General features: G+C 44.1%; 1 protein-coding gene across 1 annotated transcript; it reads left to right on the top strand.

The window, feature by feature from the left end:
• The first annotated feature begins 4,638 nt into the window (after positions 1-4,638).
• LOC146185762 (uncharacterized) lies at positions 4,639-17,693 on the top strand. The gene is made up of 4 exons (XM_084605813.1): positions 4,639-4,735; positions 8,227-8,310; positions 9,355-9,465; positions 17,611-17,693. Exons 1-4 carry the CDS (start codon positions 4,639-4,641, stop codon positions 17,691-17,693), a joined length of 375 nt encoding a protein of 124 aa, XP_084461939.1.
• The last annotated feature ends 741 nt before the right edge of the window (positions 17,694-18,434 follow it).

The following is an 18,434-nucleotide window of genomic DNA, read 5'->3' as shown; positions in this document are numbered from 1 at the left end:
TAACTGATTGATTGATTTATAGGAAGGGAAAGGCGCAGTAACTGTCTCACTTGTTTTCTTCTGTGGACATCGCAATCGCGCCGTAAGGGAAGGGAGCAAGGTGGGAGTGAAAGTGGACAGAGAGAAAGGGTAGCCATAGTGGAGGACTCCCACCTTCCTCCCTCCCTTCCCTTACGGTGCGGTTGAGGTGTCCACAGAAAACAAGTGAGACAGTTACCGCGCCTTTCCCTTCTTATAAATCAATCAATCAGGTAGCATAGCTACAGAGCCAGTAGCAGCTAGGCCCGGGCATTTTCTTTTCCTTATTCCCACAGCCACAACAACAGCACAGCTGGCATCAGCGGCATTTTAAATTGATAAACAAATGATAAACCAAGAAGCACACTCCCACCACCCGATAAAACACTGACCAGACAACAGCGTCATATGGAGACAGCTACAGTCGGGGACTCTCCCCAGCTCAAACTACATATCAAAATTCATAAATAAGGATATGAATCTTTTCTGCCTCTTTTGCGGTGAGAAAGAAAAAAAGGTATGGCTAGGGGTAGCCTATTTACGGATAGGGGACAAATGCAAACAGAAAAACAGGGATCTAGTTAAATGTCTCAGTGAAAATATTAATCAGTTTGTAGACGGGGCCGAGATCACCTCATTGTGTGATACCTGTTTAAATGGACACATTGAGGATCTGGATGTATACACCGACGGCAAAGCAAAGTTAATACTAGAAATCTGTGAGCAGTTTAACTTAGTTATTGCGAATAAAGAAATGAAATGTGAAGGTCAGATCACGTGGGAATTCCGGAATAGGCAAACGACCATTGATTACTGCTTGATGTCACCAGGAATCTGCAATAAGCTAGCGAGAAAGGAAATAGATGAGAAAGGCGCGTATAGCCAGGGAAGTGACCATAAACGTATTAGCCTGCAGGTGGGACACCTGTTCGAAAGGAAAAATCGATAAGCACAGAGAGCAAACGCAAATTTAAGCAACAAACAACTAGAGATAATAGCATCAGGCAACGACGAAAGATAGAGAAACACCACATGGAGGAGTGGGATTATAATGAGTTAGCCCAATTCATCTATACAAAAATTCGACAAGAAAAAGTTAAATTGGTGGAAAGGTACGCGTACTCCTCGAGGCTGGTGGAATAGTGAAATTAAACAGGCAATCGAACGAAGGCAGATGGCTTCCAGAGAACACAGACAAGCTAAGAAAGCGCAGCTATCTCAAGAGGAAGTCGAGAGAAAATGGGAATCCTATGGGCAAAAGAAATTGGAAGTGCAGAAAGTTTGTGCAAAGTAAAAGAAAACAGCACACCGATCGCTGGATGACCGAAGTGCGCGACTCAACTGAAGAGGTGGCACAGAAATTCTGAAGCCATATAAGCTGCCTGGGTAAGAGAAATCATAGGGAGCAGGAACAGATTCAGGACGCCGACGGAAAATGTCTAGAGAGGGATGACGCCATCGGATATATTACATCAGTTAGTGCCAAATCATTTGGGCGCGATGATGGGGTAATCGCACCGAATGAATAAATAGTAATAGACAGCGTGAAGCAAAGGAGCTTACAATAGACAAATCTTAACTGGAAGAAGGCGAAGACAAATATTCCTGTCTGTACAGAGGGATGGACGAAATTCCAATCAAGGTAATTAGGGCTCGGTCCAAGAAACAAGGACACGTTGGTAAAGGCATTGGAAACAGTCATAACAAGTTTTAAAAAATCCGTACAGCTGGCGACTGAGTAGGATTAATTTAATCTATAAAGGAAAGGGTGATAGGAAGAACATTAAACCGTTTAGATCGATCACGATAACGTCAGTTCCATACAGACTAGCAATGCAGGCAGTGAAATCAAAAATGCAGACATGGATAGAAAGTAATAATGTACTGGGTGAACTGCAGAACGGGTTCGGGAGTGGTAGGCGCCTAGATGATAGCATTTTCGTGATAACCCAATGCATAGAAATAGCCATGGTGAATAACAGACCGCTATATTTAGCCTTTTTGGACATAGGCGGTGCATACGACAGCGTAAATAAGGAACTTTTGTGGAGCATACTCGGATCTGAAGGCATTGGTAAAGAAGTAATTGACTACTAAAGGAAATATGCAGAGATAATAAAGTTAAGATTGTATGGAAGGGGTTAAGAAGTACGTCTACTGTCGAGGTATGCAAAGGGCTAAGGCAAGGATGTCGGCTATCATCGCTGCTGTTCGTGATCTACATGAAGAATATGGAAAAGAGTATGCAAGAAAGCAACTTAGTTTTAATCTCTCGTATAAGCTAGGTGGAACGGATGTAGACAAACGCTTCCAGGATTAATGTACGCGGACGACATTTTTTCATTAGCCAACAGCCAGTAAGATTTACAAGCATTGGTTGATATGTGGATACGAGGTAGATGCAGTCGGCTTTTCCGTCAGCGTAATTAAGTCTGACCTGATGGTATACTCAATGATTTCAGTGGTAAAAAGCTGACAGTACAATGGAGAGAGATACCAAGACTGGCAGAATATAAGTACCTCGGGGTATGGATAAACGAACGTCATCAGGAGGATCGACAAGTGGAATCCCGCTGTATCCCGCAGAATCTGTATGCTGTATGGTGCAGCGTTCGAGGAAGCTGCAAATGAGAGGCACCGCACCGTACGCCATGGATGGGACGCCCGGTGGGATCAGCTTCGTACATGCGTGAGTCGTCTTGACGTCATGACCAGATCATGACGTCACCATCAGTCGTGACGTCATCACAACTGGTCATGATGTCACTAGGTGATGGCGTCACAGTCTTGCGGTATCCAGAGGAATCTCGAGGACACTTCTCTCGAACGCACGGACACGCACGCTGGCAAGTCATGAGCTATTAAAGGTTTTCGCCATAATAGAAAAGACCTGCCACAGTGCCTCCGGCATATGGTATGAATATGGACATGGGAACTTGAAACATAATCATCACACCCTCCCCCCCCCCCCCCCCACACACACACACACACCTTATATGTGATATGCGCGATACATCGGTATGTGTTATGCCCCCTTGGGGCAGATGAGCGATTGATATCGGTAGGGAAGCAGTGAATAAATGTACAGTAAATTGACATTACAACCACAAAAGAAACGAGTTTAACGGAGATATGAAACAATATTAACTAAGAATAGAGAAATACGCAAGCGTTTGATATTCAATCACTCATAAGCACTCTGCAAATAAATGTTTAGGCTATCTTCACTGAGATCGAAGACATCGCCCGAATACAAGGCCCGATAACTACGCCTTATGCCAGTCTGCATTGAGAATATACGTGTAAGGTGCTACAAAGAAACAGTTCATGTTCATTTCGCGCGGATTATTACTATAAACCTGAGAAATAGAAAATGTCTTGCCCAGTACGCGCAGCCCAAGCTTCAGCCTTTGTGATGGCCGCTAGTATACATCGTCTTGTTTCTATGCTCAATTTTCTTTAAGGCCAGGAGCCCAGGTAGACATCCCCTCAGCCTTACGACCTCGCCATGGGCGCTAAATGCTCAATAGCTGAGATAGAAAGGGAGCAGAACTAAATTTTCGATACAGTTAGCCCACCCTTCAGTAGGCCAAACCGGGGAACCATACCAAAGAGCCGGGGACCTTCGCCTGGCATTCTTCGATCCGTCGAATACGCTCCTGACAAATTTCACACTTCGATGTTGCAATTTTAATCGTGACGCTTTAGACAAAATTTTGTACGACCGTTTGGTATTTTGCACGTTTCAATCCTAACAGACTTGCCCGCAAAAATATCGTTCCCGTTGACTGCCATTTGTTGTGCTCCATAAAGGTTTGAAAGCATTTGAGGTTTCAAAACAAAGGCAAATTAAAAAAAAAAACTGCCTTTCTTGCAATCAAGAGTAGATGTGAGCATGAAATGGTTATGGGAAAGGACCGCGCGCCATCTTTGTGGGCGGCACGGCAGCCGCTGTTCCGTGCAGCACCCTCTCACCCATGGAGCGCCCCTCTTACCCTTCTGACATCAGTGTATCAATTGACATTAAGCAATTCGTGTTTAATATCGATTAGAATTAACTGACGTCAATAAAATAAAAACGTCGCTCCATAACAAGTCTTCATTTGTACATAAAAGACAAACAAGAGTTTCTTTCTTAAAAGCGTTCAACGATTGTAAACTTAAATGATTACACCGTGGAACGCTACAGAAAAGAAGTGAAAACTACCAACAAATAAATGACATATTTTTACATTTTATACCTTATGTTTGACGACTAGATCTACCCGATAATGGCGTTAGTGAAGTAGAAAGGAACCCGCGTGGCTGTTTCTTATTTCTTTTCTGTTAATAAATTTAAAATTTTCCTTCCGTGCACGACCCCGATAATACGAATTAAGGTCGGCTTGAAAGCCTTCTAAGCGGCGCGGAGCTACCACCAGACAGACAGCCAGCTGAAACAATAATGACTTACATCGAGTCCAGGAACAGCTCGCGTTGACTCAGGTGGCTTATAACGAGCGCCGTGGAAACCACAGAATCAGAGCACTAATGCTGAAAACCAGCTTTTCGCTACACCTTCTCGGTCGGACACGCTGAAAGAAGTTGCCGGAGAGCGCTGCCAAGATCGAAATGGCTATGATGAGAGCGGCGCTTTTACGCGTCGCTGTAGTGATTGGTACTATCTTCATTCTAGCTATTTTCACTGAGAAGGCGGGAAGCAGACCTCTAGGCACACGTAAGTGTCTTTATTTTTTTACAAGTTAATGATTCACTCAGCTGCTACCAGAAATGAAATGCAGCTCACCATATTTTGACAAGGCTCTCAAGCTGCGAAGGGAACATTCACCAAACACACCGCTTGAAATGTCAAGACTGCTGATAAGTGCGTGAGCCCCTTGTCCATATCGAAGTTGCAGGCTGTGCGAAATGTTCGCAAGATAATAACGTGGCACATCTACTAAATAATATCCATGTACTAAACGTGCGATATTCCTACAAGCATTCAGTCTCAACAGTAATGCAAACATGCTCCCAAACAGTTTCGTAATACCTGCAAAACGTCGCCATGAAAATTGGCTCCCACTGTCAAGCGGGCGATACGCGCAATACCACCTAAAACTTGATACGACAATCGAACTCTCCAATTTCAAGTGAGACGCTTTACGTAGCCGATGAATGGGGATGAAAAAAAAAAAAAAAAAGCACGGAAACAAGGACGTGACAACACAGCACAGCCGCTGACTATCAACTGATGTATATTTACGAACAAGGAATTTATAGCCACACGAATCAAACAGAACGAGTAGAACTGCTATCTGTTTGGTTTTTGTGACTATAAATTTCTTCTGTTCGTGCATAAACATCAGTTGATAGGTGTTGTGGTGCCATGTCCTTGTTTTCGCGCTGTATTTTTTTTTTTATCTCCGTTCTTAATATGCACCAACTAGCCCGCCAAAAGGCTCTCTGGACGATGAACCCACCGTGTATAGCGATCGAGAGCTTAATATGCAACGTCCTCCCGAAGCGCCCACGAAAGGCTTTCATATATAGAGTGCCTCGATCCAGTTCCACTCTGACATTTTCTATCGTCATCTCGGCACAAGCGAGCAGCGGATAGACGGATGGATTTCAGCAGCATCTTCCTTGAATCATAATGGTGGAGAGCACCATCTTGTCTATAGTAAATTAAAATGATCATTTTAACTGATTCGTATCAATGTAAAAAAAAAACAAAGTTACAACCTTACGTCTCAAGCTGGAAACAACTGATGCAAACCGCCTGTGGTGGCGCACCTTGGCAACGATAATCTGGTGTCCACCCGTTACAAAGGGACTAGCTAACACTATCATCATCATCATCAACAACAACAACAGGGAGTGCAGTTTATGGGACAGCGTAGCTCCAGCCAACCATGCGCGGCCGATATCCGCGAGCAAGTCACTACCACGCCCGCAGCCCGTTTCTCGCGCCTCGTGCAACCTACGTTGTAATTTATAAAGGGACACTCTCCCTTTGCGTTTTCCAGACCGTGTCAGAAACCTCGAGGTGGTCAAAGCTATTCCGGACTGCCTTACACGTTATGTCACCTATTTCGCTTTTCTTCTACTTCCCTCACTTTTCCCTAATTGAGCAGATCGGATGTCCACTGAGAAATAAGATAATTATTGCGCCCTTTCCTTTCCTCAATGATCAACAACCTTCATTTCTTCAGGTATACAAAGACAGACAGTGGTGAACGGTGGGACACGTATAGCCCATTTTTGAAGAGCGAGTGAAATGATCAGTTGAGTGAAACTGTGTACACGCGGTTTTATGCTTCGTTTCATTTTCTGTTCGGGTAGCCTGGATTTTGTTTTGGAGTGCCGCTCTAAAGCGGCCGTTTCTTGATTGCGCACCTTCGGCGTGGTAGTAGGCTTTGTAGTTGTCGGCGTAATCAGCCACCTGTCAGCCGAGGCAGGTTGTAGCAGAGTGCAGCGCCATCTGACACGCATATCATGCAGGTGGCAAAGTGGAGAGCTGGAAATTCCTTTGCCACATTTAGGGAAGAGAGTGTGAGAGGCAATTTATGGATTGGTGACCTTGAAGGTTACGGCTAAAGTGGAGGAATGTGTAAGTAATGTAACTGGAAGGTGGCTGCCACCTGAAGAACCCGAACGGTGGCTGTCGTGGAAAGAAGAGACTGACTGGTGCTACTACGAAAAGCCGTGGGTCGAGCGCAGGTGGAAAGGTGGAAACGTAAGGTGGAATGTGAGGGAGGAGGATACGGCTAGGGCAGGCGAGAGCGGTTGCGCTCAATTTTCCCCGGCTGACGCGTAATGTGCCGCGGTAAAATATGGGCGAGCAGAACAAAAATGAGCCTGCCGCCCAGGCGCCGCCATAGACGAGGCGGACGAGGCCCAGCGACTTCTCCCACTGCCGTGACAACCTCGAGCAACTTATGCACAGGCCTCCTCGTCGTTTAAAACCATACGTTGGTCCACCACCTAAAAACTGTCGCCGGCCGCTTCCCTATTGCAAGGCCAACTTAACAACAATCAATATCTGGGAAAGGATTGCCAGTTGAAGAACGATTATGCGGGAATTTCGCATTACCGATTACCGTAATCATCTTCCAAAATTTTTCTTTTTTTTTTCTTTTTTTGCCGATTGCACTGTACGAGTACAGAGTTACTCTTCCAGGCCTCTTCCTTCCTTAGTTGCTCGAAGTTACTTATTGAGTTCTAACCAGCTCAGTTGACCAAGGCGTGTGTCGTTCCATAACTCGATTAGTACTCAGGGGATCGAATATGTGGCGCCATCTCGCACAAGCGCGCGAAATACTGCTGCAGTTTCAGCTAGCACATGCACGTTGCCAGATGTAGTTGTATGCTATGACTTTCAGCTGTTGGTCTAGACGTCATGAAGAAGATATCTCACCGTTGCAGAGCGAGGGCAATAAAATAAAAATTTGTGAAAGTGTTCTTTGCGTTAAAGTAATTCGAATTATAAAAATACATGCCGCAGAAATTGTTTGGAGGGGCCTTTTAATTTCTTTCTTGAGAAACTCTGCTTGCTGGTTAGCAAGCAATGTCAGTGTCATATTTCTATATGTAGTAATTAGTTACGGATATTAGCGAATACTAAAGATTTTTTAATTGTACATAGTGCAGCTCCATCATGAGCTATAGCAAGGTGACGAGGTAGCATTGGTTTGGTTTGTGGGGTTTGGCGTCCCAAAGCGACTCAGGCTATGAGAGACGCTGTAGTGGAGGACTCCGGAAATTTCGACCACCTGAGGTTCTTTAACGTGGCGAGGTAGAACGCACAGTGCAGAGGTAAGCTGCTTTCGCAAAGCGCTGAAGTCAAAATAGCAAGTGGCGTCTGTGACCGTTGCTGGCTTTCTACGGTAATGAATATATTACGACACACACACACACACACACACACACACACACACACACACACACACACACACACACACACACACACACACACACACACACACACACACACACACACACACACACACACACACACACACACACACACACACACACACACACACACACACACACACACACACACACACACACACACACACACACACACACACACACACACACAATATATATATATATATATATATATATATATATATATATACCGGATGTGGACGTCTTTGAATCATTAATGTCACAGAGGCAGCTATTGACAGCTACCTCTATTCCTGTTTGTTTTCAAGACAGATGTTGCTGAGCGGAATCATCGAGAGAAGCGACAACTAGGTGGCATCTTCAACACCGTGTTAGATGGTGTCAAAAGCCTAGTGAGTAAGTACTCCATTGGAGCTGCTGTCTCATCGCTTTGTCATATAAACAATAGTCAAACATTTCCCTATGAGTACCAATACTCTCGTAAACATTTCTGCGCAGGGCGTTCGACGCGGGTACAAAAGAGCCAAAGTCGAATGCACGTGCGAGTTCCGTTCAGTGATTGTGGGCATCTTTTGGTAAAAAGAAAATTGCAGCACGAGGTAACACGACGACTGCTAATGTAGTAGTTATATTAAGTAATTAAGTTTATACTGGGAAAGAATGCTATTCGGGTTGGGCCAGCAACAATCACTTCACGTAAAACAAGGACAAAATAAACTTGGGGACACGGCCAGCTCTCGGAAGTGAAATCAAAGGAAGTTAGCTCTTGTTTTTTTGTCTAAAAATGAATGGTGATAGAAAAGAACGCAGTGTCGATAATTTGCATAATCGGCTGCACAACCGTCACGGTGACTATCGTCAGCAGCGACATGCCGATGGTCCCGGAAACAAAGCAGGGGGCTATCGTGTGTTATGATGATACAAATATTGGTATTGTTTGTTTTGGTGCATTGGTTGCTTCAATATTTGTTGTTACATACACTGATCGTTTCCTCATTGCGTCTTTGAATTTAACTTCGCTGTCGCTCTTTTGTTGTGTTCCTGCTTGAGCTCCTGCTGGGCGGAGGCTTCTGGAGGTAGGGAGCGGTAGAGTGTGGATGGTGGCTCTGGGCCTACTGGTGGGGTGCTTAGTGGATGATGCTCTTCCTGAGGGCGAAGATGGGTAGGCTTGGTAGCGGTGTCGCTTCGCACACCAGGGCCCCCAGTTGTGAAGAAATGTCACTCAATTGCTAATGCAACAAAATAAAAGACGTTAAGCACCAGCTTTTGTTCTTTATAAGTTGATAGCTAAGACACCATGATCAATAAAATGTTCCGTGCCTACTGACACTGTCACGTTGTAGGCGTGGCCTCAGATACTGTAGAGTTAGTTCACTGCTATTTCGATATGATACTATTTTGGCCGAAGCTAACGCCGCTGCTATTCGATGTCTCCTGCAGATACGGGTACGAGCGTCGCCGGGCTCGGAACGGGTCTTCTCAACTTGGGAGGCGGCGAAGGCATCGGTGGTGTCGTCAGCGGAATGCTTAACCTCCTTTCAATTGGGTCTGGTATGTACGGACTACTTTCTTCCAGTGCTCGACATTGCTCTAGGTTCTACGAGCGTATAGTTTTTCGGACGTAGTTTTCCCTCTTTTCTGTATGATTGAGTACAGCGTTCCCATACCCAACAATTTTGGACAAATTCTGGGAACGAGATTTCGAACACGTAGTCCTACATATTCTACAAGTGCACTAAACAATTACAATATCCGCAGATCGTTCCTCGACAAGTTTGTCTTGTTTGCTTTTTATCTTCAATTCAATCCAGACCCCACTGGTTTTTCATGGCATCCTTTATTACGACAAACTTCAAAAGCAGAATTTCGCTACGCATTCGAAGCTGTCCATCAGTATGGTCACAAAAATACCTTACAATATTTCGCAGTTGAACTGGAAATAAAAAAGCAGTTTATTAGTTTTTATGCCAGTTTTAACTACTCGGTGTGATCGCAGGAAAAACATAAAACGAACTTTTGCCACGCAAACCTAGCTTCGCCCATTCCTGTTAACGTTTGCATATCAGTATCTTACAATCTCCTATCAATACATTAATTAAATAATTAATTTATACATACTTTGGTCCTTGTTCAAAAATTTATAATGGGGGTACATACACACAAATGAACATGCATAAATGCAGAACAATATCAGTAAATTATTTTACGTGCTCTTCAAATGACCTTAATGAATTCTGCATGGTTAGTGAGGTTTATCTGGTCAACTATAATTATTCGAGCTCTTGAGGTTAGAGGTATTATTGATTTGTCATGTCGTTATCCTGCTTTATAACCTGTCGAGAAGGTGGAAATAATACATGTGTCAATATTGTAATGTTCTGTTATCAAAAAAGAACTTCAGCCTACATATTGCCTCTCGCTTATTGACGGGAACAGGCATTGCTGAAGCAGTTCAGTGACTGAACCACAACTGTATTTGTTTAAGATAAATCTTGCTGCTTTCCGTTGGATGCGTTCCAGTTTGTTGACATTCGATGCGGTGAACGGGTCTCAAGTTATGGCCGCATATTCAAGCATTGGACTGATTACGGTGGTGTATGTGAGAGATCGTACGGTTGGTGCAGCTGATTTTAAGGATCGTCAAATAAACACACAGTTTGTAATCTCAGTAATCTGCGATTCACTGATGACATTGGCTTGCTAAGTAATTCTGGGGATGAATTGCAAAGAATGACTGATGACCTAGACAGAAAAATAAAAAAGGTAGGCCGAACAATTAATATGCAGAAGACCAAGATAATGTTGAACAGCCTCGGGAAGGAACAGCTGTTTACAGTAGGTAGCGAAACACTGGAAGTGGTAGGTAAATATGCCTACTTAGGCCTGGTAGTAATCGCAGGTCCGGGCCATGAAAGTGTATTAACTAGGAGAATAAGATTAGGATGAAGCGCATTTAGCAGGTATAGATTATGACTAGCAGCTTACCGGTATTGCTCAAGGGAAAAGTATATAGCAGCTGCATTGGCTTAAACGCAGATATTGGCTGAAACGGGGAGGCTAACGGAAAGGGCTATAATTAAATTGAGGACAATTAGCATAGAGCTATGAAACGAAAAATGGTAAGTGTAACGTTGATAGGAAGCATGCAGAGTGGGTCAGAGAAATAACTTAAGTTACTGACAGGTGGGCGGATGAGGCTAAGTTGGCAGTGGTCAAATGAATGTAGCTAGAACAGGATCTGGTTAATTGGAGGAATAATGAGAGAGGAAAGAGAGGCCTTCTCCCTGCAGTGGGTATAGTCCAGCTGATGATGACAATGAAAAAAAAATCAGTTTACGGAGGGCGGTAACTCTGATAGTGTCGATGTATTTTGTTCACAACAAATTATGAGTAATTCAGAGACCAACGTATTTGTAACGCATTACTTGTGAAAGAGGTATGTTATTAGTGTTTTACGAGAACAAAATTGCATTTTTCTTCTGAGTCATATGCACGAATACTGTCTTCACAAAGTTCTCGCTTGCCACTCTTCACACCGCGCTATTTACTTGTGAAAACTGGCTATTTAATCTAATTTGGTCCTGTACTGTGTTAACAGTATTTTAAACCACACAGTCATCTTCATACAATCTATTATGAACAGAAATATCATAAACAATATGCCGTTTATGAAGAGTAGGAATAGTAGACGACCCAGTAAGAGCACCTAGATAACACGAGAATCAACAACTATACAGTACAATATCAGAAGATGTGTTCTTCAATGAAACGAACTGATGGCAATTCTTTTAAGAAAGACGAGATCGAAGCAAGTAGTTTAGTATTATTTGTCATCGACTCCAATTTGTGAAATAATTTATTGTCTGACACTTTATCGAATGCCTTCGAGAAATCCATGAAAATTGCGTCTTTATGCTTTCTTGCCATTTACTGTTTTTGAAAAGTACTGACTAGTTTCAACTTATGGAGTGGTCGCAGAGAAACTGTGTCGGAATCCGGGCTGTGCTTCTAAAATGACGCCGTGTTCCTCAAGAAAAATTATGAAATGCTTATGAATTATTTGCTGGAGAATTTTGCACTATGTTGGGGTTAGTGAAATGAGCCGATAGTCTTGAACGCGCGATTTGTCGCCTATTTTGTGTATCGGTTTCATTCAGGCAGTTTTCCAGTGACGCGGTGTAAAGAATAAGACACACAGACATTTAGAGCAGCATTCCACTTAGCTAGCGCTTCAAGAAAAAAAAAAAAAGAACATTGTGTATGGGTTGATTTTTTTTTTTTTTTACATCAAGGTCCAGCAACAAATTTTAGCTGAAAAGTGTCCCGGAATTATGAACATGCGTGCTTAAAGTATAATTTTTGCGAAATGTTCACGGGCTTTTTAAGCTATGCGCAGCGACAACATGCAGTGCGTGAGCACCGTGGCAATAATTATGAGTTGCTTGGACACCGCTACTGTCATGGTTTGTGGCATCCCTTTGTAGCCAGGCAGCAGCTTGATTGAAACGGCATTACAAGTACCGTCTCGTGGCTACTATATGGAAGCAGTCGGCATAGCATTGGCATAAACCATTAAAGCGTGCATGCTCTTTTAGTTTTCTTTTAAGCATGAGGCTATGGCATGACGGGTGTTTGCAACGGAACCAAAGTACCCCCAGTTTTCTCAGTATTTCGAACTGAACTACATGGGTGAGCGACCGTCGTTATAACCAAACCATGCATCACTGGCCTAGCGGGGACTTTTGCCTGCGTAGCCCGCGAGCCGATCATAGCTAGCATGTGACGCATAAAGCCGAGCGCGTTGAGCCCTTCAAATTGAGGGAAAAAAAAAGTACTCGGACGACATTGCACTCAGGTCAAGAACAAATATGCACTATCTTACCTTCTCTTTCTATAACAAGATAGATTTTCATTCTCCCATACATCATGCTTTAGTGCTGATTTAATTCCTGTTTCGATGCGTTATCAAACGTGCATGTTTATATTTGCAGACACTTCGAACCACGTCAAAATATATTGAAAATGTCATCTTCGTTTTTACCAGGGCTGATATAATTGCGAGAGATGACGAAGCTGACCTCCAGCCGTCTTTCAGCAATGGAACGCTACAACGAACTGCGCAGGCGCTTTTTGGATTCCGCCCGGGTTGAGAACGCAGCAATGATATTCCGCGAGCCGTCACATGCCTACGATGACTTGCGCGTGCAGTCGTCGACAATCTCAACTAATGGACGAGTGACAGCAAGGGGCTTAAAAGAGTGGAAAGAGAGCAGCTTTTGGAAAGGTCTATTGTAGCGTACCCAGTGCAGCTGCCAACGCTGTTGCGTCTTTCTCATTTTTAACACAACTGTGAAGGCAATTCCGGCGAAATCACAAGTTCCTGAGAAACTACAGCAACAAAGATGCGACCAACAATTAAGATAGCACCGCGCGCTGAAATACGCACGAGGAAGCCATTGCAGTCGTTATACTCACGAGGTAGCTCCGCAGTGATTGTTGTTTCCTGGCTCACTCATCGCAGTCCATGAAGCTAGTCGGAACTGCAGAGTCCTTGGTCACCGTGTCTTCACAGTCTCTTCACAAAACGTCACAGTTCCCGCAAACTCACGGTCACAGGAACGAATGCACCCATTGAGGATCTTCAAACCGAAACGAACAAACAAAAAGTCTTCATTAACTCCATAGTCGGCTAGGTCACTCCGGTTAAAAGAAACTCGTCGAATCGTGCAGCGCTGACAACGACAACATACAGTTCCATGTTGAAGTAGTCAGTGTTTTCTTTCACCAAAAGTGACGAGATGAGCCGCCTTTGGCCCACATCTCGTCTGACGCTGACGGGATGAACGCAAAAGCACTTGTCACGTTTCACGTCGCCGTCGCTCAAGCCGTCACCACCGATATATTAACAAGGCCCGTTCATTAGCTTTTTTCCCAGCAACGAGTATTCATAACTGATGAACGTTAGAGCTTCAGAAAATGAAACTGCGCGCATGGGTGAGAGCAAAGTGGCGAGGGGAAGCCATGTGACGGGATAAGGCGCCTCGATATCAGCGCCACCGTCGAGGCACCCTACGACTGGACATAGATCAGCGCTCGCAGCTTCGTTTCCTGGCCCTTTATTGCCCATCGACAGTCATTACGCAGATATCTGCAATGCGCTGGCCTTGCAAGATTTCGACGGTGATGCTCAAACCGACTGAAGTCGCACGTCTGATCGGGGATAGTGACAGAGCAAAAATAATTACAAGCTGTTGGGGCCACGAGGAACCTGTTGCAATTTCATTGTGCCTTTTTTTTTTTTTTTTTTTTTTTTTTTTTTTTTTTTGTCGCGGGAAGTTCTTATCAACCGTTCGCTCTTCGTCATCACTTGCAGGATTGCGGGGAAGGAGAGAGGGGCATAGTAAAAATATAGGGGGGGGGGGGACTTACCTGCATGGACGCAAGACTCGAAACAAGCACATCGAAAGATGCGGTTTAAAAAATTCACGAAGCGCTCGCCAAGCGCTGCTGTCGGCCTGTCCACTGCATTCCGTGAGCATCTGTTCCAAGCACGAGGTGGATACGGGACTGACCTTGTCCCGGCCCTCAAGCAGAGCAGAAACTAAAGGGACCTTGAAAGTGTCTCTGATCTGTTCTTGTGTTTATTGTAATTGCTCTTCATATTTCATTTCTGTTGTCTCAAAATTGTCGCTTCAAAGTTAAAAGAAAATAACGAACGCCAGGATTTCATGGGATCTTGTGCGAGAGAATAGACGGACGACATTAGTGAAGTTTTGGAAGCTAACATTGTATGATTAGGAGAACCATATTATAACGTCTTGATGTATTTTATCATTAAGTAATATTTAGTTAACATTTTATGATTAGAAAATATTTGTTTTGTTTTATATGTTTAACTGCAATTCTTGATCATTGTTATATATTTCAGGCCACTGCCCCCTTTAATGCCTCTGGCCTTGAGGCTAAATAAATAAATAATGCTCAGAAGCTACCTGGTCGAAAGCTAAACATGAGATGCGGAGCGTCTTTGTTCATGATGAACTTTGATTTTTAATTAGTGCTTCAGTGAAACTCGGTACGCTGAAAATTTCATTCCGGCTAATAAACAGTGTATGCGGCGTGAGAACATGATTCGAAAACAGCTCACTGACTCATGTCGACGCGTTAAAATGTTTTCTCATGCTTTCCTGAAATTTGCATCCACTGTGCCAAACTTAAATACCTTGTCATTATATAATTTATTTAAGAAAATTTGCATTCGGACTTATTCTGCACCTGATTTGGCGGAGTGAACAATACGTCATTGAAATGAGGTTTTGTAGAAGTGCAATGAGTAGGATGAAACAAGTTTTTCGGGCTAATCTTAATGGTGAAACGTATAATTGTTTGCAGGCATTCGCGCGGTAGTACACGCTTTTATGGACTCGTACGATGATCTCTGAAATACATTTTAAAATACAATTAGCAAGAGTGCTTCAATAACAATATACAGCTGATGAAGACCAATTTCTTGTTAAAAAGCAGCTTTGTCCAAAGGGGGCCACGGTGCAAGACGTTTATTGTCTACTAAAGGTGGGGCAGGTCATTCGTTTCCTCAAGCACATTTCACCGCCGGATAAGCCGAGCACCAGATCAGTGGAACGCTTGTACCTATTGCAGATCAATGTGTACTTGGCAGCACTGGGATTTGAACATCGGCTCATGACTGTCTAGTCATTGTCTGCTTCCGCCGCCAATGTACAACTGAACCTGCCTCTGCAGCTTTGGGCCCACTATCTTATAGGCAAGAAAAGAACGAAAACCATTGCAGAGGGAAGGAAACTGCACTGTCAACCACAGGACACATTTGATTCCATTTCAGTTCCAGACAGTATCGAACTGCTTGCTAACCCGGGAACCGCGTTTGATTTTTGTCGGGAAAGCTCCGTCCACCAGTTTCCCAGGAAAGTGAAGCACCGTGCACTGCTGGCAGCAATATTCAGTTAGATTCCGTGCACTGTCTGAGCACTCTTCGCTTGTTCTTGCAGAGGATATCGCGCATAAACCATGAGCTGCATAACTTGTCTCAAAGTAGCTGCAAGGCTTTTTAATCCTGCTAGAGCAGCAAAAGCTTGTATACCTTTTTACAAATGTTTTCGTCTGCTTTCGTAAGCGGCGTGAGCGCAACGAACTTCTCTGCAAGCAAAAACCCCGCCACTGTTGAGTTCTCTCAAACGCTTCGTATTCTAGCATGTCGTGCTCCGTTCGCGAAAAACACCGATTATTTTCCGTCTCTGTTGTCTATCTTTACTTTTATAATATTGCCCTTACGTTAGAAGGCAAACGCACTCGCGGCGTCACTAAGCAAGAAGTGTGTCGTGGTGACCGAAATTTATATCTGCTGTAGCAAACAACGGTGGACAAGTACAATAACAGGAGGTGGAGCCTGTAAGAAGCCCCTGGCCGCCCTGGCAATTAGGTCATGTTACCATAGCGCTTTTCCTGTCAGAGCAGGAGGCTGCACTTGTCAGCAAACAACACTGGAAAATCGAATATTTTTAATGTGAATTCAGGTAATTGTAACGTTGGTGAATCAATTACAATACACTCACCGTGCCGTCGAGTGAAGCCGCGAATGGAAACACGAGTCGACAAAAATTGATCTCGCACGAAGTTGATGCCCAGCGGTGACCGGTGAGAACACGCATGACTTTATTTGCTTGGAAGCCACATGAAGAGCGTTGCTAGGACGAAGAACGGTTAATTCACAGGAAAGGACGAAACACAATTGGCAAAGGTGGATGGAGCCTGCACTTTGCACGCGTTGTCAACCACAGTACTGCGCTGACGTGGCAGCTCTGTGGACGCGCTATAGCACCTTCGTGATGACGAAGTGTGCAGCTGGGCGATGCAGAGCTCGTTCTCATGCTGGAAAACTACCTCTGGTACGTAGCTCGCAAGAAGCGCGTTTTTACTGGTTTGGTTTGTGGGGTTTAACGTCCCAAAGCGACTAAGGATATGAGAGAAGGCGTAGTGGAAGGCTCCGGAAATTTCGAGCATACGGACGGACACCTTTCTTTTTGCCTCCGTCGAAAAGCAGCCGCGGCCTGGACTCGATCCCGTGTCCTTGGGTTCAGCAGTCGAGAGCCTTAAGCACTCCGTGCTTACTGCTGTGTTTTTATCCTAAACAGTGCTGTCTGACAGGAAAAAAAAAGGGAGGAAAAGTGGGGGGGGGGGGGGGGGGGGGGGGGTTTGCAGTATCACTGACTATTGCTGCGCGCGCTACTGATCAGAATGGACCAAGATTTAGGTTCATTGGCGTAGCGTACAAATGCCTGCATGCTAGTTCCACAAGACAGCGAAGTCGAGGTTCGGTACCAATTTCTCGTACTTGCATAGCTTGTCGGAGAAGTGCGAAATCTTGGGACACAGATGTTTCTGCCAAAACTTTAGCGCATTTGGTGACTACCACAAGGAAATTTGGCTGTCGAGACAGTGAGTTGAATTTGTAATCTCTCTGCTCAGAAACACAGATGTGAAGAGAACGCAAAGCCGTTCGCGTGCTGTTACTAGAATAAATTATTTGCATATTGCGCTTGTTCTCCACGCAGCAGTACAACTTCTGCAACAGAAAGGGCGTGTGACGTAGTACTGTGTGAAAGGTACGGTGGCGCTCGTTTTCGTCACCATTAAGAGTTCATTTCTTTTTCTTTTCAGAAATCTTCACAGGAATTCTTGGCACATTACTCAACGGTGATCTCCTGGGAGGACTCCTGCCATTCTTCGGCGGCCGTAGATAGGACTGTAAGAATACGTATAAGCAAAAAAAAAAAAAAAAAGAAAAAAAAATGTGGATGCAGGTTGCGTCATTTCGTTTTATCGTACGATAGCTTGTTTTTTTTTTTTTATTATTATTTTATCTCACATACCACTGGTTCTGCCACGATAGCAATTAACCAATTTTACGACTGTCGCAGCCTGAAAATTAGAAGTAGCGCTCTTTTATGGCCCGCACTCAAGGTTAGCTATAGTTGCATTTACAACTCATAATGATTAGTTAGCTGTTCGCATCTAAAGGGCCTCTGAAATGGTGCTTGCACTGATATCCTAGGGGAAAAAATCAATGAAGGTGATCGTTGTGAGTATTAAATTTAAATGTTTTGAGTGCAGTCGATAATTTACATACGATTTTTAAAAATTGCTCCTGGCGACCGCTCCCTACCGATTAGGGCGACACGTTCCCCCCGCGCAAACCGCACAAATGACGTTATTGGATTCCCCCAAGAGACGCGGGCGGAACGGGACGTGGTGAAGCGCCGTCGCGGCGTGTTTTCTTCATTTTTTTTTCTTCCGCGTCGGCGCGCGTTGAATTGAGACGGGAGAAGACAATTGCCGATATGTGTTGGTGACGCTATAGCTTAAATATTGTTGCTTTGTGGAGTCGACTGATGGGATACCTATTACTCGGGTACGTTTTCTAGTTTTTGTAAGTAGCTTTTCATGGGACCTTTGTTCAATTCTTGCAAGATTTAGACCACAGT

The sequence above is a fragment of the Amblyomma maculatum genome, chromosome 6 (assembly GCF_055883805.1).
Source record: "Amblyomma maculatum isolate TAMU_Amacu chromosome 6, ASM5588380v1, whole genome shotgun sequence".
Taxonomy (NCBI): domain Eukaryota; kingdom Metazoa; phylum Arthropoda; class Arachnida; order Ixodida; family Ixodidae; genus Amblyomma; species Amblyomma maculatum.
This window is presented reverse-complemented; position numbering and strand designations above follow the sequence as displayed.

Bases quoted from the DNA above. Each gene is read 5' to 3' on its own strand.
- LOC146185762 (XM_084605813.1), top strand. From the start codon at position 4,639: ATGAGAGCGGCGCTTTTACGCGTCGCTGTAGTGATTGGTACTATCTTC. The intron at 4,736-8,226 runs GTAAGTGTCTTT...TTTTCAAGACAG, and splicing joins AAGCAGACCTCTAGGCACAC to ATGTTGCTGAGCGGAATCAT. The intron at 9,466-17,610 runs GTATGTACGGAC...TTTTCTTTTCAG, and splicing joins CCTCCTTTCAATTGGGTCTG to AAATCTTCACAGGAATTCTT.